The 24076-nt window shown below is 32.2% G+C and overlaps 2 protein-coding genes and 1 long non-coding RNA gene across 5 annotated transcripts in view; 2 read left to right on the top strand and 1 right to left on the bottom strand.

Moving 5' to 3' along the window:
• Nucleotides 1-4542: 4542 nt before the first annotated feature.
• LOC128165616 (galactoside alpha-(1,2)-fucosyltransferase 2-like) overlaps nt 4543-24076 on the top strand; it is a 40520-nt gene continuing 20986 nt past the window's right edge. For 2 of the 3 annotated variants that reach the window (XM_052830330.1, XM_052830329.1), the window contains exon 1: nt 4543-4821. The gene's annotated coding sequence lies outside the window, so the exon portion shown is untranslated. Of the gene's footprint in view, nt 4822-15375; nt 15405-24076 lie in introns of those variants that run through there. The other variant, XM_052830331.1, reaches the window with a different exon arrangement.
• Nucleotides 16222-17186, bottom strand: LOC128165625 (uncharacterized). Its single transcript, XR_008241073.1, has 3 exons — nt 16949-17186; nt 16465-16627; nt 16222-16318 (listed from the first exon to the last, which is right to left on the bottom strand). It is a non-coding gene; the product is annotated as an uncharacterized LOC128165625 (long non-coding RNA).
• On the top strand, nt 19068-21917 carry LOC128165620 (myb/SANT-like DNA-binding domain-containing protein 4). The gene is made up of 4 exons (XM_052830344.1): nt 19068-19682; nt 20934-21054; nt 21363-21525; nt 21676-21917. Exons 1-4 carry the CDS (start codon nt 19283-19285, stop codon nt 21868-21870), a joined length of 879 nt encoding a protein of 292 aa, XP_052686304.1. The 5' UTR covers nt 19068-19282; the 3' UTR covers nt 21871-21917.

Below are 24076 nucleotides of genomic sequence, written 5' to 3'. Positions count from 1 at the left end.
TTTTTAAAAAATGCAATTTATTTAGAACTATCATTTTGAGTTTTCAATTCCATTAATTACCAGTAAATTAGAAACACAGGCAACTGACGTAATATATTTCCTCAAAATTAAAAACATATAAAGCATACAGCAAAAATGTTATCAATTTTTAAAAAAAAGTAGGTTTGCATCTAAATATACAGTCGGAGGATGGTTGATCTAATTATATTAATGGTATACATGAAAAGGCATGCAAAAAGTTGAATATATTAAGATTACTCAAGCATACAATTGATAGATAAACACTTGTAGAAATTCGGCTTTTATCAGACCTAGACTGGAATATGGTGATGTTGTTTGGAGCAGCTGTATCAAGGAAAATCCGAATTGCTTAAACATGTACAATTTGAAGCAACCAGGACAGTGACAGGAATCAGAGTTAATTCTTCTAAAATCATTTTATATTGTGAGCTTAATTTGGAAACCTTACAATCTCGAAGGGATAAACATAAACTAATTATATTCTCCAAGATTATAAATGGTTTAGCACCACAAAATATGTTAGATTGAATTCAATCATATTTTCTAACTGAACATACATATAATCTTAGGTCGAATGAGCTTTTTTACTATCTACCACTATATGCTTATTACAATAGCTTTGCTCGTCTACGTGTAAATTATGGAATAATCTTCATGCAGGTAAGAAAATTTCATTAACTTTATCCTTCTTTAAGTCAAAACTTAAAAAACAAAATATACCTAAAGCTTACAAAAATTTCAGTTAAGGCAATAGGAAATATTATTTTACGTCAATTACGGAATAAAGCTAGTAAAGCTTACTTTAAGGATTTTTTAAACTGATGGGAGTCGATGTTTATAGTGTAGGTCTGCATCTGAAGGAAAAGTGATTTTTCCCCCTGGATATCCAAGATATACTCAACAAAGAGGCGAACTTTTTAAACAACTTATTGACGTTAGTGTACCTTTTTATATGAACTATATACTTTATGGTAGTTCGGATTTTTAATATAGATAAAATTGTTAAATTGTTTCCCATGTTTATATTTATATTAGAGCTCCAAAGCGTTTTTGATTCTCTTAGGTTACACGGTTTAAACCTATTTAAGTATTATACATGTAAATTTACTTAATTTATGTTCCCCCTTTATTTACTGTTCTTTTTAAATGGGCTGGATCATGAAAATGTCATTCTTATGTTTGTATCCCTGCAGGTATACTTGAAGGTGATAGGTTTGTTAATGTAGGTGTGAGTCAACATGTCTACCAACAATATGTCATACAATCATATATGATAACTAGACACGATCTCGTTGCGAGCAACGAGTGGGTCTTCCGTCCGATTTTTGAATAGATTAGATTAAACTTATCACTTCAAAGATAAAATCGTAGATCTAAGCAAAAAATAGTAAAAAAAAGAAAATTGGCGGCAATCGGGGCTTGAACCCGGGTCACCTTGGCCATGTCCACGATTCTATCGACTGAGGTACTCAGACTCTCGCTTCAGAACTTTGACGCTTAATTTCTGTAGAATGCCTGATTTACCTGAAAGCACCTTGTTGCGAGCATCAAGTGGGTCTTTCGTTTGATTTTGAATTGATAGGATTCAATTAAACTGTTGACATTTGGTACGATTTACTATCATATTAACTTCCTTTTAAACTAATTTTTCAACCTACACTGCGAAATGCAGATTTCCGGAAAACGTCATTTTTAAACTTCTATATCTCTGCAATGCGTTGTCCGATTTTAAAACAGTTTTTAGTTTTGTATTCAGTACAAAAATGTCAACAAAACGCATATGCTTTAAAATTCCAAAAATCGAAATATTAGAATCACTTCAGGTGACGACCGGAGGTGACGGTCGACCTGCTCATATTAAAATTTGATAAGTTTAAAACATATTCTGATGGAAAAATAAGTGTAGATTTTTTGATTTAAAAAAATTTTAAAACACAATTTTCCAAAAATGCTGTTTGAGCGGACCGGAAGTGACGGACGATCGTAGTTTTACCTGATCGGCCCTAGAAATTAAAAAATCTATCATTCCTGAAACTTTCAATTTTCTATCTCTAATCGTTTTTACGAAAAAGGGAGGACAAGATCACTTTTTACAAAAAGAAAAACGAATATAACGGCCGACCGGAAGTGACGTCATCAACAAAAATGTACATGAAAAAAGACCTTGATATTTTGTATTATTCGTGAAATTTTCATAAAAAGCCATTGTAGCATATTTGAGTTTTAAGAAAAATGTTAAGAAAAAAAAAGAATAATAATAATAATATGAAAAATAGAGAAAAAGAAACCTAACAAAAACAATAGGGTCTTCCGTTGGAAACGGAAGACCTTAAATATTCAGATAATTATTTGATATTCAAGTATCCCCTGTCTTATATGCATATAATATCAATGATATTCTGTACATGTAAACTTGTAATACTATATTCTTATGACTATAGATAATTTCTTCTTGACTTTGTATGTTTGAAAGGGTTTACATAGGCTATGACTCTTATCCAATCCATTCAATAATTTGAACATTCCGTTCAATAAAACACGTTTAAATTGAATTAATAATGTATGTGGCTGTGATAGGAGGGTCAACCATCTACTCCAACGCTGCTGTATGATCTTCTTCTATATATTTCTATTCAAAACATGCAATTTACCTATTTATTGACGAAAACAATTACTGTTAGTATTTATGATAAATTTTTGAAATCAAAGCAATTTAGAAACTATTAAAGCAAAATTATTTTATTGTCATCCTGTACAAAAATTAGGTTGCTAACTTGCTACAGATTCATGAAGCAGAATTGTTTATGCCTAAAAAAATCAGCGATTTGATGATATTTAGTTACCCTAGTAACTACGTAACAAATAGAATTAAAAAATAATGGCTTTCAAGATATAGTTACTACAGCATTGTTCATGAAAGAGTACATGTTACATTTTGTACACTGTTATTGGCTGGAAAGGTGTGAATACAAAATTCAGATAATCACAGTTTTAACAAACTGAGTGGGTGCCAGCACAAAAATCTCAATATGACATACTCAAAATCTACAATGAACAATATCAAAGTTTCAATTTACTGGGTGAACGTAAAACCAAAATTAAACAATATGATGTATTGTAATTTTTAAAATATTTACATTTGTACACTTCTCCAGCGAATTTAAAAAATGGAGTTTAACTGCATTGAATATTTTAACGTGTAATTACGTATATGTCAAGGGGTAGCTGATATATAATATTCTGGGCTACATTTGGGAACAATTAAGAACTCCAAGGCCTTTTGTGGAAATGACGCTGAATATTTATTGTTGTATTTGTATATCGAATAAATGGTTTCCTCAAGTACAGCTAGGTGATCTATAATCATATACAATTATAATATTACTAAAACACTCTCATTCTCTACATTCACTCATTAAATTTATCTTTAGTTAAAAAATATTTAAATTACACATATTTGATTAAAATAACTCACCAAGTATAAGAGCAATATGAACTAAGATAATAGTCGGGTTGACAAGCTATGAAGCTTAATAATTCAACCGTCTGTCTTGGGTGGCATCGTGATATTAAATCAAAGTTCGTGCTAAAAATTCGATAATGCAAACGGACATGCGCACCCGAAAAACCAGTCTAACACACCCATTCATTCACTGATCCACCCGCCAAACTTAACCACGTGACCTCTCGTACTACTATCATACTATGAATGATTGTATGAATGAATGGAGCAGTGTGAATGTAAACAAATGAACAATGGGAAATGAAAACATGAAATGTTGAAATAAGTGAACGCAAATATGAATACTAATTAACTAAAATAATTAATCCTGTGATATATACAAATATTCTTAAAAAACATATATTTTTTAAAGAAATATATAGATATCACACAAACAGCACTTCCACGCGAAAAATTTATGATGAATAAAATAGTTATTACATATTTAAAGGGATAATATGTAAATTAAAAAATATTCATTTATAAAGTTTTATTTTAACCCCCCCCCCCCCCCCCCGTTGAAACATATAAATATAAAGAATAAATATGTATAAACTGATAATTTTTAATTAAATAAACTCAAGTTATAATATTGATTCCTTATTTCTGGCTTCTTTGCTGTTGAATTTTGAACCGGATTCATGATCAAAATTCCACGATGCGGGTCAATTTTCAAAGGATTAGGGTCTTTATTCAACACCTTTCGTCTCATTATTCAACGTGGAAAAATGACTCCCGGGTCAATTTTCAACCCGGGTCAAAATTCTTCGTTACAACGGCGCACAAAAAATTGCGCTAGCTTTCGACTAAAAGTACCAACATCAAACGAACAGGTCTTTGCATTATTTATAAATAAAATAATATGCACACAAGATAAGAAATAAATGCATCGATTATAAAGACCGCAAAAGAAATACTACGCGTCGGCCACGAGTTTCTGATGTGCAATCGGATGTAACGAATTCGAAGGGTTAATACACCCGTGTGGAGGTGCGTAGTTAGGATACGTCGCAGTCAACAGTCCAATACACTGGCGTGAGTGACAGTGCTGAAAGGTGTACGTTTCATTGGAGATTTATTAGAAAATGGTTAAAACCCGATTACTGCAATTTGACAAACAAGTTCTTAAAACAAATAGATAAACAGATATACATCCAATTTATGTAAGTGCCTTTTGAAATAAATTTAGTGTTCAGTGCACAACTTAATTAAAATTAAGTGGCGTTTCCGGTGCTGTATGTAGCGGATGTTTGAGGACATTGGATTTAGCTGCCAGTCGACTTCAATAACAAAAGACGGTAAGTCAGGTTTATTATCGCATGATTGTAGAATTTCTATTAGAAAGGACATAAAATTAAAACGGAAATACATAATATAATTCTAAAACAAATGTTAAAATGGTCAAAAAATTAAGATATTTCAATTTAAGATTTACAGTATTACCTGGTCAGAGGTTATTGACGAATGCAAAATTAGAGTTAGGCCAGCTTTTTTAATTTTTAGGTTTACGAATTATTTTTCAAAATATTTGAGGAGGAGGAGAAAGAGAGAGAAAAAAAATAAAATCGAAAAATTTCTCCATCGAGAAAAAAATAAAACAATTTTTCAACAATATTTTTTTTATTTTCAAAATAAGAACACATGTCCAGAAGCTGCCATTTCATAAATATATGAGTACTTTTGGTTGTTATTGATGTTCTTATAACATATTTTATTCATTGACACTGAAAATTCAGGTTAATATAGGTTATATATATAGTGAATATGCATGTATAAAAATGAAAGGTTTTCTTTTTTTTTATACAAGCACATATTGTACATAAACAATAAAGGCAAAAAAAATTAGGGGAGTTTTTACTTCTTCCTTGCAGAAAAATAGGGGGAAGTTTGAGAAATCATTCCTTTGATTAAGTTAACATTGCTATGCACATTTGAAAAACTTATAATTAATTCTAAAATAATGTTTCTGAAAATAAATTGAATTAGAAGCATGTCCACATTTAAATGTCAGTAGAAATCAAAGTTTTACTTTTTTTTTTTAAATCTAAACGTGATTGCATCAACATTTATTTTTACAAGAAATAAAATTTCGGGTCGGCGGAATAAAAATTAAATTAATAGCTTGTTCAGAACCTTTTATTTTTATTTCGAGTTTTAAAAAAAAATTTGGTCGGTGGGTTTGTAAACCGAAATTTCAAAAAAATATTGGCCTTAGTGGACCGTTATTGAGATCATATTAAGAATGTGGCGTCGATGATTTTCATTTAAAGAGGCTGGGTGGTCAAACCTATCAGACCTACATGAACCTTAATGTAAACAAAAATTAGAGTTATAATTATTTTTGAATGATTAAGATTGAACGATATGATTGAAATGTTTTATTATATTCTGAAACAGAATTCGTCTTCCTAAGTAATTTTTCTGTATAAAAGTTCATAAAATTCATTTCTTTTAATGTAGAAATGAAAATTCTTATCTTTTTTCCGTAAACATTATTGTACTGACATGTATTTTTGCTGGCATGCGAGATAAATATTTTGATATGCAGTAGATTTATGTTATATTTATGTTAACATGCAATTTATCTATGTTTTTATGGTGCTTTTAATGTTATCATGCAACTTTGTGATATTAACACAATATCAGATTCATTCGTGCAATGATAGTGTCTTTGGTAGAGAATTTATCGCACTCCAAAGGGAGAAAATAATCTTCCGTTAAAATTTAAGGATGTCAACCAGAACGTAAACTGTCGCTCGGTCATACCGATCATCGACAGAAAGTTTTGAAGGCGACCACTGGTTATAAAGTTGAAATAAAGTTTAAAACATCTGCTTTATTTTCAAACTCATCAGTGTGTGCGTGTTTTTTTGTGTAAGTAAGATTACCATTGGTTAAGAATAAAATATCATGATCGTTGAAATTTTTCTTTAAGAATGATTTCCATATCAAAACACAATAGGTGAGGCATAATGAATTTCAGCGATGTAATCTGCAATTTCGATCGTAAAATACTAGCATCTATAAATTCTATCTTTAACCTTAAAGACGAATGTCATTTTGATATGGCGCAACTAGGAATAAAGTAATTGTAACCTTGGGGGGGGGGGGGGGGGGGCAGAAACCTAAAATATTTTCTTTTTGGTAATTACATGTAATAACGCTTAACCTATCATTTTGTAACGGTACAGAAAAAGCCAAACTAGTTAAGGAATACACAAATTTTCAATTGTCTCTAAAGTGAATTGGAACGTGGAACTTAGAACCAGGTGTTTCGCGCTTATTAGCACCATCTCTTAATTTTAGATCTGAGACCTACTACTATAGGAATAATTCTAAAGTTGTTTTACGGTTTCCATTTTCAAATGTGTTTGTTGTCTGATCAAAGTAAGGTTTAATTTCTGGATGCACATGCATAATTTGGATTGTTTTCAACAATGGTACATGTAGAAAGAGGTAGGTTTAAAGATAGTTCCATGCAAGGCAAACTTAGTTTTTGGGAGTTGATTTTAATCAACTCTCCTATGCAGTTACTCTGGCAAACCGAAAGTGAAACAGTGTTTGGACCTAAGCACAAATCATCACCGCTGACAAGTCTTCAGTAAGTTCTTGAAAATAATAGAAAAATTTAAAGTGATGTATGCTGAAGCATTGTTTTTCAAAAAAACTTATCAATAAACACTTTGAAAATAGTCAGATTTTATATAATACGAACAACTAAGATATTTTTAAAGTCTCACATATTCCTACGCCAGAGTTTAATATAACCTCATTCAACCAAACGCTCGGCTGTCTCCGTAAATTCCCGACAAGCAGAAAGGCTCTCTTGCTTGTCGGAGATTAACGGAGACAGCCGAGCATCTGGTTGGACGAGACTAGAGTTCGATGTCAATAGTGCTTGGATCCCTAAAACTTTTAGAATTGCTTCGATTACTTATACATAGTTTGAAATCTATCTTTAAATATTACACAACATGATTCATATGGGGTTTCTCGAAATTCTTGTTGGAAAAGTATAAAATTCATATCATAAAAAGTGCGTAATTCAAATACAGACTAGAAACTACATGTAATTGCCATGCAAGATACGTTGATTTTAAAATAAATGATAATTGACAAAATCAACTCCCGTCAGTACTTCGGTACTTTGATTTTTAAAGAGTCTTGAACGCATGCATCAATTTAACTAACATAGATTTTAAATGCTTGAAACGCACCGTGAGATTTCATAAAATATGTTTAAAAGACAGTGTTTATTCTATTCTTCTGTAACCGGATTGAAGTACTTTTGATTATGATTCGATTGAAACGAAATGCAAATTAATTAAAACTTGATTCATGCATTTTGTATATATCTCGACTATTGTTACAATGCAATTTAAGTTACACGCTGTATGGAAATACACGATACGGAAAGCGTTGCCAAGATTTGAACAAATAACTAAACATTTAAAGAATAGAAACAGTAAACCCTTTATACAACCTTGAAAAATGAGGCAATGCCGTGGAGAAAGAGAGAAAGAAAAAGAGAAAGAAAGATTATTACTGCATTGAATCCGGTAATAGTTTCCAATATTGCATTGAAATACAACCAGTTTGAACAGACAAAGGAAAATTTTAAAAAAATCGCGTTTTTAAATTATTTTTTATATTTGGTTAGGAGGAACTTAAGTATCAATATTTGTTGAAAATACAAATATGTAAAGTTCAACACCCGAGTAATATACTAAGTTATAATAAATATTCGAAAAAAATCAATAATAACTAGAACTTTTTTTGTCTTCAACAAAAAGTAAGGGCTTTTCGACAGCCCCTTTTCCTATTTTATTTTTAAAAAGTCAGAAAAATCACTTCTTTTTTTTATATACAAAAGAAAGATAACTCCAGATTTTTACAAGTTGAATTACTTTTAATTTCTGATGGAATATTTTCAAAAAATCATATAAAAGTAAGTATTCATTCCTCGGGCACAAAACTTGGAACGCTGAGAGTGTTTATGCTTTGCATTCTAAGAGCAAAGCAAGATAATTCTTTCGAAATTTTTTTTTTGACTTTTTAAGGTGGCTCTATACACCCACAGTTTATTCCAATTTTCAATAGAAGACCACAAAACATATACTTATAAAATATTAAAATGATGATAGAGATACGATAAGTATTTTTAAAGAATTTTTTAATGTTTTTTCGTGTTTTTGTAAAATGATTTTTAAAAAGTTAACTACTAACAAATTGAGAGAATTTTTTTTTGTCATATGATGGATATTTCCTTCGGACATCTAAAAAAAAATATAGCACTTCTTAACATTCAAAAATATTATTATTGCAATTTTTTTTGTATTTCCCCAAAACATATTTTCTTACTCTGTTTACAAATCATTTGAAAAAGCTGCTTGATGTTATAAGGAAATGTATTTTAATAAATGTGACATAATTTTTTTTTAATGAAAATCATTGCAAATAAACACAAAAAATATTTTAAATTTTATTTGGAATGAAAGTTCCTCAGGTAAGAGTTATCGTTCCTAAGTCCCAAGGCCCAAACACCTTGGGGACGGTTCATTTCTGAGTTGAAGAAAATTTCCTAAATATTATGTTGGAATGATAAATACATACATATTTCATTATAGGCCTATATAAGTGAATATATTCGCTTTAATGCAAAACTAAATCAAATTATAAAGGGTAAAATTAACTAATAGGATTTATGTATCCCAACCTGAGAGAAATTCAAAGCCCCCCCCCCCCCCCTCCCCCCATCTCCATCCCCTTAAGGTGGTAAGGAATATTTGTCGACATTAATGTGGATTAAAGTATATTATAATTGAAATACTTTCACCGGTTTTGAATTTTCTTAAACATTATTCAACCCAAAAATACGTTTTAGAAAATTTTTGAAAATTAAAATGTTTATCGTCCTCAACGGGATACGAACTCATGACCTACAGGTTTGTAGTGAACCCACTAACCCACTGCGCTACGCTGCATCATGTCGATGATGGGAAAGAAACTATTTAAAAAAATATACTTCATTTTATTGTTTATTTCGATAAATAATACGACACAACGTGAAGGTGTCACATACCACATTACTTGTAAGTAATGAACTTTCCAATTATGAAATTCAATCTATTCATTTAACAAATTTTTCACAAGAACGGTCCCCACACAATTCGCCTCAGTTTAAATCAGCCAGTACCGGAATTGCATGCTTCCAGATTTACTTTTTTGCGTACTGCGTCATCAAAAAGTGGTGTATAGAGCCACCTTAAATGTTGTGATCTTTAGGCCTTAAAAACCCCTATAGGGTGTCCAAAAGTGGCCCCTCGGACCATTATTTTAAGATTGTACTCTTTATTGAAAACAATAGACTGAAAAGATTTCGAAAATCGGAAGAAAAATAAAAAAGTTACAGCAAAAGGGCTGTTTTTAACGTTGACCCCTACAGATCCCAAATGTTTTAAAATTATGTACCCAAAGCTTTTTCCAGTCTGTGCATTGTGTGTGTCATTATAATAGTGAAATACTGTAATGTTTACTTGAAAACTTTTTGAGAAAACGTGGAACGCGTGATTTCAATTTAACATTGAAACTCCAATAGACGATTTTCATCATCTTTTCGACCGAAAGTCGAAAAGCCCTAATTCTAATAAAATACCAACAGGGGCATACACAATATTACACAATACACAATACAGTATAAAGTATATAAAGATGTTATGAATATTTATACATTATTCACAAATAGATCTATACTTTTAAAGCTATACAAATGATACAAATTGTTTTGCTGTTGAAATAAATTGAGAAAGATGTAAAGATGTAAAGATGTAAAGTACATTTGTGTACATGTATTTTTTTTTACGACACCCCAACTCTTGCCAGTTTTAAATAGCATTAACTTTAGGAAAAAACTAATACGAACAGAAACTATTCTTTAGGGGAAAACACATACTCACCCATTTTGTTTTTTTTTTGGTCTATTTTGTTCGTAATTGTTTATAAGATAAATCCATGCTTACGAAGTTTTATCCTATGAAGGTGTTGACCCTCTCCCTGTCTAAAATTAGCTGTCAATTTCACATGATACATTGATATTAAAAAAGGAAGCGTAACTTTTCTGGCAGAAAATAAAAAATTTTCAGTAATCAAAAATTTATAGCGAGCGCAGCTCGCCGGCGCGCAGCGCCGGCGCGAAGCGAGCTCTACCGGCAAGGCGTGTGTGAATAGAAAATTCGGACTAGTTGCACATTCATTCAACGGATTTTTTTGGCGTCAGTAAATCGGACCAGTAATGCATCGTTTTAATCGTCCCAGTAGTTCCCTGTAATCATGGCAATTTTTATCACTTCACACTCTCACGAGAATCAGCAAGACAAAACAATAACGATGTAAGCGACATACAGTCAGTGCTACCTCTAAAGTTCACCTCGGTACACTTTCAATCAAAAATAATCGTGTGACGTCACAAACGTTTACACATTGATCCGATATATTTTTTCGGAGTCAGTAAATTTTGACCCACAATTCATAGTACCAATGGTTTCCAACCTCACGTTCCAACATCACGTACTCCTGAGAATCAAAGTAAAACCTTTGAAAAGCTTATAAGATGTGTAATTTTAAGAACATCATGCTTTTTAAGTAAATAAAACAGTATACTTCGCATACTTTTATTTCTCAGGGGAGTTTTAAAGAATAAGACGACACTTAACCAACGTCAGCTTGACGTCACAATAAGCACTGATAAGGGGAAATTACTCTAATTGAAGTTATTGTAAATCTGTTGAAATGACCAAAATCCTCTTAAAATCTTGCAAAGGCTAAGATAAAGAACAGCTGACGAATAAGGACATTTCTTCAGATACAGGAAACAGTTGTAAATTGCACTAATTTGGATGAATGCTCACAAATATTTTATTCACTATAATTACGGTAATTTCCTGAAACGTAAAGTTATACGTAGCCGCGCCTTTTTTTAAAGGGGGTGGGTGGGTGGATGGCAGCCTCATCCAAAAAATCTTTGCAAGCAAAAAGAAAAATAAATCATGAAAATTCTAATCCTTCAGCTCTTTAGCAGTTCAATGGTTTCTTTATTTTCACTTCCATTTATTACATGCGGGGGGGGGGGGGGGGGGGGGGGGGGGGGGGCAACACCATGTTCTTTTAACATGATAAGCAAATATTTTTAAGCGTAAATTAAAAATAAAATTAAACATTAATTATTTTTTTTTAAGTGGAGGGGCAAATCCATGGTAAGTCGATTTTCTATGTATAAATTCACAAAAATGAAAAAAAATTTAGCATGGGGGGAGCTCTATGATGAGTCAAGTTTTATATGTGAGTTTAAGAAAAAATGTCTATTGCAAAAAAATAAGGGGGAAATCAATCAATCAATCATAATCACAATCACTTTAAAAGAGGAGATGCAGTGCAATGAATATTTATATATCAAAATCTTTATTATTTAACAACATTGTATCTGAGATTAAACTATTGTTCTACATATAAATAAATAAATTATAACAAATCTTATAAACTATGAATAATGAAAATTTACTGAAAAATAGGTATGTTTTATTTTTTGGCATTCAAATTTCACGTTGTTAATTTTATTTTATTAATTTATTATAATTCATTGTTTGATCACATGCTGTGCTCGCCCCAACGGTCGCACCGTAAAACATATTATTTTTGTAGGAATTTTACTTTGCAATTTACAGCAACAGAAAAAATGCGGTTCATGGTCATTCATAATTGACGGAAGTTTTAGATCGTATTAAAGTTATGCTCACATATGTCCAATAACTGATAAAATGATGGTGGGGTGGGGTGGTCCGGGGGTCTAAAAGGCACTAGAAAAAAGTACTTTTATAATAAGATTTAAAAAAAATGATTAAAAGAGATATTAAAGGATGCCACCACTTGTGATAAAATACATTAAATTTTAGTTGATGAACAATAAAACATCATAATTTTAAAAACTGCGTTCAGAGCAATGAGAATAAACTTAAAGGACATTCATGAAGAACGTCAAGTCCATATCTTAGAAAACATTAATTGGTTTTTAACCGGGTTTTTCAACGGAAAAATTCAATTATTAAAATGGTGAAAAGGGCGGGCGGGTGGGTGGGCGGCTGCCAAAAGTGTACCCTCATTGTACGGATAACACCTCCTACAGTTTTCAAGATAGGAAGTTGTTCTTTTGCAGATCAATTGTACTTATATCAGAGGTGTGCATATTGCTAGAATTTTAATTTCCGATATATTATGAAAAAAATACCAGCTTTTGAACTGAGTCATTTTTTGGCAAAATATTGCATATAGGGTACTCCATTTCACTGGGTTGACATGGATTATGGATACAGTTCACATAAAAGAAAACCCGGTTTGCTGTCACATTGACAGCTTTTCACTTGTTGTTTTTGTGTCTTAACAACTTGTTTTGCAAAACGGTATAAATTCTTGTAACAAGGAATAAAATTAATTTAATGTTTTTCATCAAAGATCATTGACAATGCCTGCAAACAGGTTAAAATTCTGCTCTGAAAAATCTAAATTCAAATCAAACGAAAAATTAAATAACAAACCTGATGTTTCAGTACGTCCACAAAAGCAATGTTTTCATTATAATTATATGATTATATGCAATAAGAGAGGAGTTAATGAAATCTATCTACATATTTACAATTCAATTTTGCCAATGCGTTTAAATTTTCAACTTCCGGTTCAATTGATTTGGTGACCTTGCAATGTCAGCGTGACACAACGCTTTATTAGTCCCCTACCGGTTTACACCGGTTTCCTCTGCGTCCGTCAGTCCGTCCGTCCGTCCGTCCATCTGTGTCCCACTTCAGTTTTCCACACTTTTTTTCTTTATGCGTTTGAGGAATAATAATGAAATTTGCTGAACAGCTTCAAAATGTCTACAGATCAAGTTTACACTTTTTTAGCATCTGGTTGACATATTTTCGAGAAAATTAACTTTTTATATTCCAGTTTCTTAATGTTCGGGTTCGATATTCTGCATAACAGTGCATTGTTATACTCTCAGAATGCTTGTTGTACTTTAATAATATGCATCTTTTGACCTGTACCGAGAAAATTATTACTGAAATTGCATACGAGCACGAAACTACACTTTTCCAGGCTTTATATCCTGGTATAGTTTATTGACATATATACTTAAACTATTTCCGTATTTCAACTCGAGCACAAGTGAAACTTGCACAAAGGTTACACTCAATAAAAAGCAAGATGAGCATATATAATTTGATATATTTTATAATAAACTTGAGGTCTACAGACATTCTGTAAGTAGGAGTTTTTTTTAATTGCCGAGTTTATGTCTGCGCCGGGTACCCCAATCATTGACTAGTTTGTGAACCATAAAATGACTGTGTTAAATTATTTGTTGCAGTATGTTCAATATTTATGCCAATTTTCATTGATATACGAAACTTAGAAAGGAAAATATCTGGGCTGTCTCAGTTATTTCCGAACAACCCTCGTAAATTTGTAAAATGGGTTGGAATAGTTTACGCCTTTTTATAAACCGCTTCTACCTATTTTATATTCGTATAAAATAAGGCAGCTATTAAATTCATTTCTTAAATGATTTCAATCAAAAGTTTTCATTATGTTGATACATTAACCTAGTTGTAAGGTATTATATGCAAACTACAGTAAATAGAATTGAAGAGTAGACTGTTGGTTTTGAATGGAAATGTACTTAACCAAAAAAGTATGCCCTCTTTTTTGGAGGTTGTTTACCTTAGCTCTGTAGAAATAATAAAAGAGTTTCAATGAATGTTCACAAAACTTTCCTCTTGATTGGTTTGAAAAATTTGCAGTTCCTATGTAATTTTGACCTAAATGTAAACGTTGAAGAATGTACATGTTGTTCTCAAAATACGTAAGTACTGACCCTTTCTCGTAATATATAATACACTCCAGTGTATTTTTACATGCAATATAAAAAGGTTAGGATATATTATTAATTGAAATAGTTCTACTAAAACGAGGATATACGGGAATGATTTAATACTGACTGATGGTCACGGCCATATCTATACTACATGTACTGAGTATTCTAATCTTCTCAAAAAGAAAAACTGTGTATAAAGATAAACTAGATATCTATCGGAATTGTTGAGGTAAAATAATTTATATTTATATCATATATATTTAATATTAATTTTATTTTGTAATATTATGTTTACAAAACAGATTAATTTATAGCTAAGAATATTTAATATAAAATCTAAAGAAAGATTTGATGAGTAATTTGTTAAACAGCCAGGACTCCTAAATCAAGAAACATTTTCTTTTCAGTCTTCAATTGATTTTCATCGTAGAATGTGCTGTAAGGACAAAATAATATTTCTCTGTGCTAATAAAATTTATATAGTTTCACCTGTATCAAATAGAATTGATCTTGTAAGCTTTGTAATAAAAAAAATCCCAAGTCAACCAATATCTGATCCTCTAACAACAATAGCATTCTTTGATAAGATCAAAATAAATATTGCGAAATTTTATTTCAAGGCAGTGTCTTGCTAATCAGAAGTGTAAACTTTATAAAACGAAGAAAAAATATTTTCAGCGACAATTACACACACCTCACAGCAAAGCTTTACCCGACTTTAAAATCTTTTCCAACAATGACAGTGCCTTTTTGTCCGCGTTGTTGATCTTTAATTTCGCCTTCTAGATGACCATATATGCAACCAGTGGAAGGTTTTCAAAGAGATAATTATGTTAAGAAAAGAAACTAGTCTTTGGATCTCTTTAATAAAACTAGAAAATAAACGGTCTTCAATTTTGCAGAACCTATATAACCGGACACTTAAAATCTTCACAGTGTACGCCTAGGAGACAAAAGGTAAGAACATGCAGACCATAGCAATAAAAAAAGGCGTTTAAGTATTTTAGGACATCTCAGTATTATGACTTACTCAAACAATTAAGAAAAATTTAACTGTGTCGCGCAATAATATTAAGCGACATATACTAATCTACACGAAAGGGGTTAAAGACAAGCTAACGTTAAACATTCTAATACTGTTCAAAATGTTTTTACGTACATAATCATTATACTATTGAAAATTTAAAACGTTAATTATATTTAGAGTATGAAGTACTTTCAGCGTTTTCAATATCTTCAGGTGACCCATTCTACCGTAAACAGATATTTTGGGTTATATTTTCCATGTACATCCCACTTTAGTAATTATTTAAAATTTATTCTTATTTTACATTATACATGTACACCTTTGAAATCGATACGGAGTAAATCTTTTTAAAAAACCAATGGCAAGCATCGGGAAAAATTACGTATTTTGAAAATAAATTCCAAAGTGCGTTAAATTTTGGACCATCTTAAGGCACTTTGAAAGTTTAATTATTTTTTCAAAGTGCAGAAATGTCGACGATATCTTTCAGATAGAATGGGTTGTAACATTAATTCCTGTTTCTACGTCCAAGTCATACATACATCCATATATATGTTCACCAGTTTTCCCGTTTAAAATTATCCTGAAATGTTCACAGAGTGACAACGCTATAAACAAAATGACATTAGATGAACGCTTTATCTTAATCCATTTCGATATAAAAAGGTTAAAAAAATATATTAGTATTTGTATATAATTTGAAAAATGTTGTATCATAGCTTAAACTTTGTGAAAATGATTAATTCCGCAGCCTCAAGTTTTCAGTTTTAAGTTCTGACCGCTCAATGTCCTTCTGAATCTTCACATTCTTGAGTCCGATGTGTGTCTTTTGACAACATAAAACCTTAAATAAATGAAATCAATATTAAACCTGCTTAGAACATGCCGGTATTTATCTATGTAGGAAACTATTCTGATATTCTTTGAATCCACCAACAAAATTGTTGATTCCTTTAATATTTTATGCAAGAATTTGATTTATTTTGTTACCTCATACTGCATTCTTTGTAATTCATCAATTGAAACTTTCTTTCGTTTCTTGGGTCGAGAATCCGATACTGAGGGTTCATTTAAAGTGCAGGCCTTGGTCCCCAACTCTGATTCCTTTTCCGCATTGTGCATAGAAGGAAGTATTACAATTTGATTGGTATTGCTATTTTAAAAATACAAAAAGAAAACAGATATATGGCGCAAACACTAAAAATGTTTCAATTTTTTTTTAAAACGTACGAATAAAATATCATAATATATATACATGTATCAAAACATTAAAAAATCATTTTTTCTATCAACTATCATCATTTGTATGTATTTTATATAAGGGGTTTAATTTTGTCAAATATGCACAATTCATCTTTCACAATCAATTAATGAAGAACGTTTCGATTCTTTGTGCCAAACAATATATTTTTTCAACAAAAAATTCCAATAATGTGAAATGAAAAATAGTAAATAAAAAAATCGTGAAACACACTCGAAATTTTCGACTTCAGGAACGTCTTCAACAGCTTCGGTTTCAGTTGCCTGCGGACTTTCTTCGTATTCCACAGAGGAAGAGGAACCGGTAGCATCTAACTCAGCATCCTTTAAAACCACTACAGAAAGAAATTTATAAAATTATAATAATAGAGTAGTGCTACAACTTTAAGAGTAAGAAAAACACTGTTCATAATATAATCAGACATAACCCTTAATATTATACAAAATATAAAACGCTACATTTTTGCGCAGCAAAGATTTTTCTTAAATTTTCATACAAAAAAATTGAACTAACATGGAGTTGCCCCCCCCCCCCCCCCCCCATTTTTATGTGACCATGTAAAATATTTAGATGGTAGGATATACACAGCGAAATTGAAGATAAAGGTAAACTTGCCCCCCCCCCCCCTCCACGGATATGGGTTTTCAGGATTTTGTAAAGTAATCTTTTTCCCTTTTTTGTTTGCTTTTCAAGATTTTTTGGATTAGTTCCCCCCCCCCCCCCCACACACACACACTTTAAAAAACGATGATACGTGTGTTTTTACTTTAAATGAAGGCTGAAAAAAGAATAATGCATAATGTATAAAATATAAAAACAACCTATTTTGCACCCCAATATTGACGTCATTTTCTTAAATGAAGTAGGGGGGCTAACACAGATGGTTTTAATGAATGGTGCGTGATGTGAGTATCAACTTTTGTATGTAAAAGAAACGTAATGTATGTATAGAAAATATTACAGTTTTTATGTGATTAAATGAAGGATATGTTGGATTGACATTTGTGAAATCCAAACTTTAAATAACAAGTTTTAGATTATGTTATTGCTTGTTATAACGTTAGGCGTTTTTGCACAAAAAAGCGAATATGGGCACGATAGCTTTGAATATCATTGTGGTGAAAGAAACATGATACAGTATATAAGTATCATCATTGTACAAGTACTTAATATAAGGTAAGTAATGGTATATGTATTAATCACAAGTTTTAAGCTTGTCTGCATTCGGGGAATCCCCTGTAATTTCAATGTGTACCCATAATTGACGTCATCAATTTGTGAGGTGTTTGTCAGACGACAATGTAAACAAACCATACAATCTCAGTCATTGGTGAAATTGATAATTGTTTTATCTCAAGGATTTGTATTAATTCAATGATTTATCGGTCAAAACCCCACATTATGTCATACCTGTTGTGACGGGCATTGAGGACTCGAAGCCCCCAACAATGCCGCTGAAATTAGGTCGATCTTTCATCATATCGATGATTTTCTCTTCAGCCGCGGTTGGGGGCTTTGGTGGAGGGCCTCCGCCAGTGAGTTTAGCCTGTTTCCGTGCAGCGCTGAAACTTTTCTTGGCACTTTGCTGCAAGTTACCCCACTTAAATTTTACCTGGTCAACCGTGCGCCGCTGAATACCCACTGCATTTATTATTTCGGTCACCTCTGCCCATTTTGCATTCTTCCGCAAATTAGTTATCAAATTGCTTTGCTTTGCCTTCAAAACATCTTCATTTTTCTCAAAAAATTCAGTCAAAATACTGATTTCTGACAGTAACCAATTACTGCTTCTTTCTCGCTTAGTCGCCATTGTCACTGTCAGACGGTAGGGTAAACGCGCGTGCAGACGGCTTTAACGATGAGTTAACTATTTTTTTTTTATAAGTTCGCTCTGTTAAATCCTAGTTAGCTAATAGACACTTAACAATATTTCGAGCAACCCAAAATTAACTCTTAGTTATGTAACTTGCCATTAAAAAATTAACAGCTTTTGTTACGGTTTTAACTAAGAGTTAATTTAACTGACGTTCGTGCAACCGAATCCAGGCCTCTGGGAGAAACTGAATCCAGCGGTAGGATTAATGTTCTATGTAGGATGCTCTTCCAGTATGGATCAGCACATGCATAAGAAACGTCCTTGTCAATCCAAATCGACGCTATAATCTCCCTTGCTGAAAGAATGGATCGCTGTATCGCTTCATCGAAAACGGAATATCAATTAATATTTCATATGTAAACAAAGCTATACATCTAAATGTTTAAAAAAAATTAGGAATTTATTTTTTCTAAGTGCCTTAAGTGTCGTAATGTAAAAAAAAATGTTGATCTGGATTCGGTTGCACGAACGTCAGTTAAATTAACTCTTAGTTAAAACCGTAACTAGCTGTTAATTTTTTAATGGCAAGTTACATAACTAGGAGTTAATTTTGGGTTGCTCGAAATATTGTTAAGTGTCTATTAGCTAACTAGGATTTAACAGAGCGAACTTAGTTAACTCATCGTTAAAGCCGTCTGCACGCGCGTTTACCCTGCCGTCTGACAGTGACAATGGCGACTAAGCGAGAAAGAAGCAGTAATTGGTCACTGTCAGAAATCAGTATTTTGACTGAATTTTTTGAGAAAAATGAAGATGTTTTGAAGGCAAAGCAAAGCAATTTGATTACTAATTCGCGGAAGAACGCAAAATGGGCAGAGGTGACCGAAATAATAAATGCAGTGGGCATTCAGCGGCGCACGGTTGACCAGGTAAAATTCAAGTGGGGTAACTTGCAGCAAAGTGCCAAGAAAAGTTTCAGCGCTGCACGGAAACAGGCTAAACTCACTGGCGGAGGCCCTCCACCAAAGCCCCCAACCGCGGCTGAAGAGAAAATCATCGATATGATGAAAGATCGACCTAATTTCAGCGGCATTGTTGGGGGCTTCGAGTCCTCAATGCCCGTCACAACAGGTATGACACAATGTGGGTTTTTGACCGATAAATTAATAAATTAATGCAAATCCTTGAGATAAAAACAATTATCAATTTTACTGGAAAATTTCACCGATGACTGAGATTGTATGGTTTGTTTACATTGTCGTCTGACAAACACCTCACAAATTGATGACGTCAATTATGGGTACACATTGATGATTGAAATTACAGGGGATTCCCCGAATGCAGACAAGCTTAAAACTTGTGATTAATACATATACCATTACTTACCTTATATTAAGTACTTGTACAAGGATGATACTTATAAACTGGCACATGTTTCTTTCACCACAATGATATTCAAAGCTATCTTGTCCATATTCGCTTTTCTGTGCAAAAACACCTAACGTTAGAACAAGCAATAACATAATCTATGACTTGTTATTTAAAGTTTGGATTTCACAAATGTCAATCCATCATATCCTTCATTAAATCACATAAAAACTATAATACTTTCTATACATACATTACGTTTCTTTTACATACAAAAGTTGATACTCACATCACGCACCATTCATTAAAACCATCTGGGTTAGCCCCCCTACTTCATTTAAGAAAATGACGTCAATATTGGGGTGCAAAATAGGTTATTTTTATATTTTATACATTATGCATTATTTCATTTTTCAGCTTTCATTTAAAGTAAAAACACACGTATCATCGTTTTTGAAAGTGGGGGGGGGGGGGGTGGGGGGGTGGGGCGGGGGACCAATCCAAAAAATCTTGAAAAGCAAACAAAAAAAGGGAAAAAGATTACTTTACAAAATCCTGAAAACCCATATCCGTGGAAGGGGGGGGGGGGTTACCTTTATCTTCAATTTCGCTGTGTATTTCCTTTTTATCATTTCAATATTTTACATGGTCCCATAAAAAGGGGGGGGGGGGCAACTCCATGTTAATTCAGTTTTTTTGTATAAAGAAAAATCTTTGCTGCGCAAAAATGTAGCGCCCCCCCCCCCCCTCCCCGATGCTAGGTGCCTGCAAAATCTTTTATCAGTTTTATCAATTTATTTATCAATAATTTTATCAATCGGTAACTGTGTTTGAAAATTAATCACTTACGATCTCGTACACTAAACTTAAAAAAGTTTAAAAAGTTAAATAAAGTGTTTTATATTTTGTATAATATTAAGGGTTATGTCTGATTATATTATGAACAGTTTTTTTCTTACTCTTAAAGTTGTAGCATTACTCTATTATTATAATTTTATAAATTTCTTTCTGTAGGGGTTTTAAAGGATGCTGAGTTAGATGCTCCCGGTACCTCTTCCTTTGTGGAATACGAAGAAAGTCCGCAGGCAACTGAAACCGAAGCTGTTGAAGACGTTCATGAAGTCGAAAATTTCGAGTGTGTTACACGATTTTTTTATTTACTATTTTTTATTTCACATTATTGGAATTTTTTGTTGAAAAAATATATTGTTTGGCACAAAGAATCGAAACGTTCTTCATTAATTGATTGTGAAAGATGAATTGTGCATATTTGACAAAATTAAACCCCTTATATAAAATACATACAAATGATTATAGTTGATGGAAAAAATGATTTTTTAATGTTTTGATATACACTTGTATATTATGATATTTTATTCGTACGTTTTAAAAAAAATGTTTAGTGTTTGCGCCATATATCTGTTTTCTTTTTGTATTTAATAGCAATACCAATCAAATTGTAATACTTCCTTCTATGCACAATGCGGAAAAGGAATCAGAGTTGGGGACCAAGGCCTGCACTTTAAATGAACCCTCAGTATCGGATTCTCGACCCAAGAAACGAAAGAAAATTTCAATTGATGAATTGCAAAGAATGCAGTATGAGGTAACAAAATAAATCAAATTCTTGCATAAAATATTAAAGGAATCAACAATTTTGTTCGTGCATGGATTCAAAGAATATCAGAATAGTTTCCTACACAGATAAATACCGGCATGTTCTAAGCAGGTTTAATATTGATTTCATTTATTTAAGGTTTTATGTTGTCAAAAGACACACATCGGACTCAAGAATGCGAAGATTCAGAAGGACATTGAGCGGTCAGAACTTGAAACTGAAAACTTGAGGCTGCGGAATGCCAAGTTGACCCATGAAATTGAGCTCTTAAAACAAAATCTTGCGCAAAATGAAAATGCCTTGCTTGCATTGCAAGCTTTATCTGATGAGTAAAAAAATTATGAATTAAATAAGTACACAGGTCATGTGTTAAAATGTAATTGTTTGTAGGTTTTTATTTTTATTTGTTACGTTAGAAATATGTTCTTGTAATGAAGTTCCTGACTGCCCTGCCATCCTCCGGTCCTTGATAATTTAATTGCCCAGCGGCATTATCCTGTTGAGGATTACCATCCTCCATCTCTTCCTTTAAACTCAGTGCAATGTTGTGTAGAATTGCACAAGCGCCAATGATTCTACAGACTTTCGCGGGCTTCATTCTAACCTCACTATGCAACACATGAAATCTTCGTTTCCACCAACCAAACACCCTCTCGATAGTGTTGCGCGTGCGACAATGGGCCGAGTTATAGCCCTCCTGAGAGGCGTTCGATGGATGAAGATACGGTGTTAACAGAAATCTGGAACAAGCATACCCGCTGTCACCTAGCAAATACCCATCGTCTACTCCTCTAAAATCAATTGAAAGGGTGGGGGGGGGGCATGCCCCAAGTGTCTGTGATTTAAGAGGACTCGATGGTCGTGGCCAGTTAAAGAAGAACTCTATAAAAATATAGGGAAATACACAACTTTAAAAGGTGAATTATACGGATAATTTCTTTACACAACAATAGTTAAAATCTTAAAATTTAGGTAAATTTCGGTAGATCTTAATTTGTTGACCGCCCAGCCACCTTAACATTTCATTGTGTGTAGATTTTATTTTATTTTTCGTTTCGTACTCAACTAAAGCTAGTAGAATGCAATACTATGGTTGATAAACAATCATAAGAAATCAGTTAATAAAAATATATAGTACACAACATGATTCATATGAGGTTTTCCGTCTGTAGTTCGAAAAGCCCTATGTTCAGCCAAATTATCATATAAGAAAATAATAAGCGTAATTATTCAAGTACATCTAAGAAACTAATCGAACAGTTTGCCATGCGAAATTACATATCGTGGAGGAGTTTAAAATGATTACTAATAGTTAATATCAATTCCCGTTCATACTTCATTATTTTGATTTTTAATGATCGGCATAACACATGTACATAAACATTACTTATCACGTTTTCATACCAATATTTTCTACAACTTTTTTTCCAGGAGATTTCAGAATATTACAAAAAATTTATAGTAAAAATGCACAGGCGTTATATGTATTTTTCTAGTAATAAAAATGAACACCCTCTATCTATCAGGTAAATGGTATAAATGTCTACCTTATATTTACATGGTTTTGAAATTTTGAGAAAACATATAATATCAGGATCCCGTGAAAAAAATAAAGGGCACTTATTTTATGACGTCAAAGTAAAAATGACGTCATATTCGACGTTCGTTTAGAGAAAAAAGTAAAACATAATAGCATACATACATGCAAATACATCCTATTTATATATATATATATATATATTAATATATATATATATATATATATATATATATATATATATATATATATATATATATATATATATATATGTTTTGAAGAAATATAATATACACATATTGCATTACTTGTAGCTCTCTAAAACAATTTTTAAGACATACAGTTTGTACTTTTTTAATTCAATGAGAGAAAGAGAGAGAGGGGGAGGGGGTATTCCGTAAACATGTAACGTGTTATGATTACTTAGCCTATCCATGAAATAAAAATAAAATAAAATAGATATACCCGTATGACATACCTGCGTTTCCACGGCAATTGACTGGCTTCTTTTAGTAGCCCTTTGTAGGTCATCACGCAGCAGGTTTGCGATAAACAGAATTGATTCTCGTTTGAAACGAAACCTGGATCGGATTTGATCGTCACTTAAATCGTTCATCTCTATTCTCTGCCTGTATACTCTCTTTTTTCTTCCAGCAAACAAATTACCAAACAACAACAAGTTCGCCATTTTGATTTTAATGCTTAGTTAAATATTTAATGTACCTATGTAACCTGAGTTAAATCTGTAAGTTAAATTAGATACTTAACTGAGCTTTAACAGCTTGTTAACTTTTGAGCAACCCGTTTAACTCGCCGTTAATTTTAACGTCACGTTAACGTCAAGTTAACGGCTAGTTAAATTTAACTGACGTTCGTGCAACCGGATCCTGCACTCATAACGCACTTTGAAAAAATATTTCAATAGTGCGTCGATTTGGACGAAAAATTAACGCACTTTTTTATTTTCTGTTTCTTTTTTCTGCGTCTGTGTTGTGTTTTTTG

This window comes from Crassostrea angulata, chromosome 10 (genome assembly GCF_025612915.1).
Source record: "Crassostrea angulata isolate pt1a10 chromosome 10, ASM2561291v2, whole genome shotgun sequence".
NCBI lineage: Eukaryota > Metazoa > Mollusca > Bivalvia > Ostreida > Ostreidae > Magallana > Magallana angulata.
This window is presented reverse-complemented; position numbering and strand designations above follow the sequence as displayed.

Excerpts from the sequence above, each read along its gene's own strand:
- LOC128165620 (XM_052830344.1), top strand. The coding sequence starts at position 19,283 with ATGGCGACTAAGCGAGAAAGAAGCAGTAATTGGTCACTGTCAGAAATC. Across the intron at positions 19,683-20,933 it reads CTCAATGCCCGTCACAACAG|GGGTTTTAAAGGATGCTGAG; the intron begins GTATGACACAAT and ends TTCTTTCTGTAG. Across the intron at positions 21,526-21,675 it reads TGCAAAGAATGCAGTATGAG|GTTTTATGTTGTCAAAAGAC; the intron begins GTAACAAAATAA and ends CATTTATTTAAG.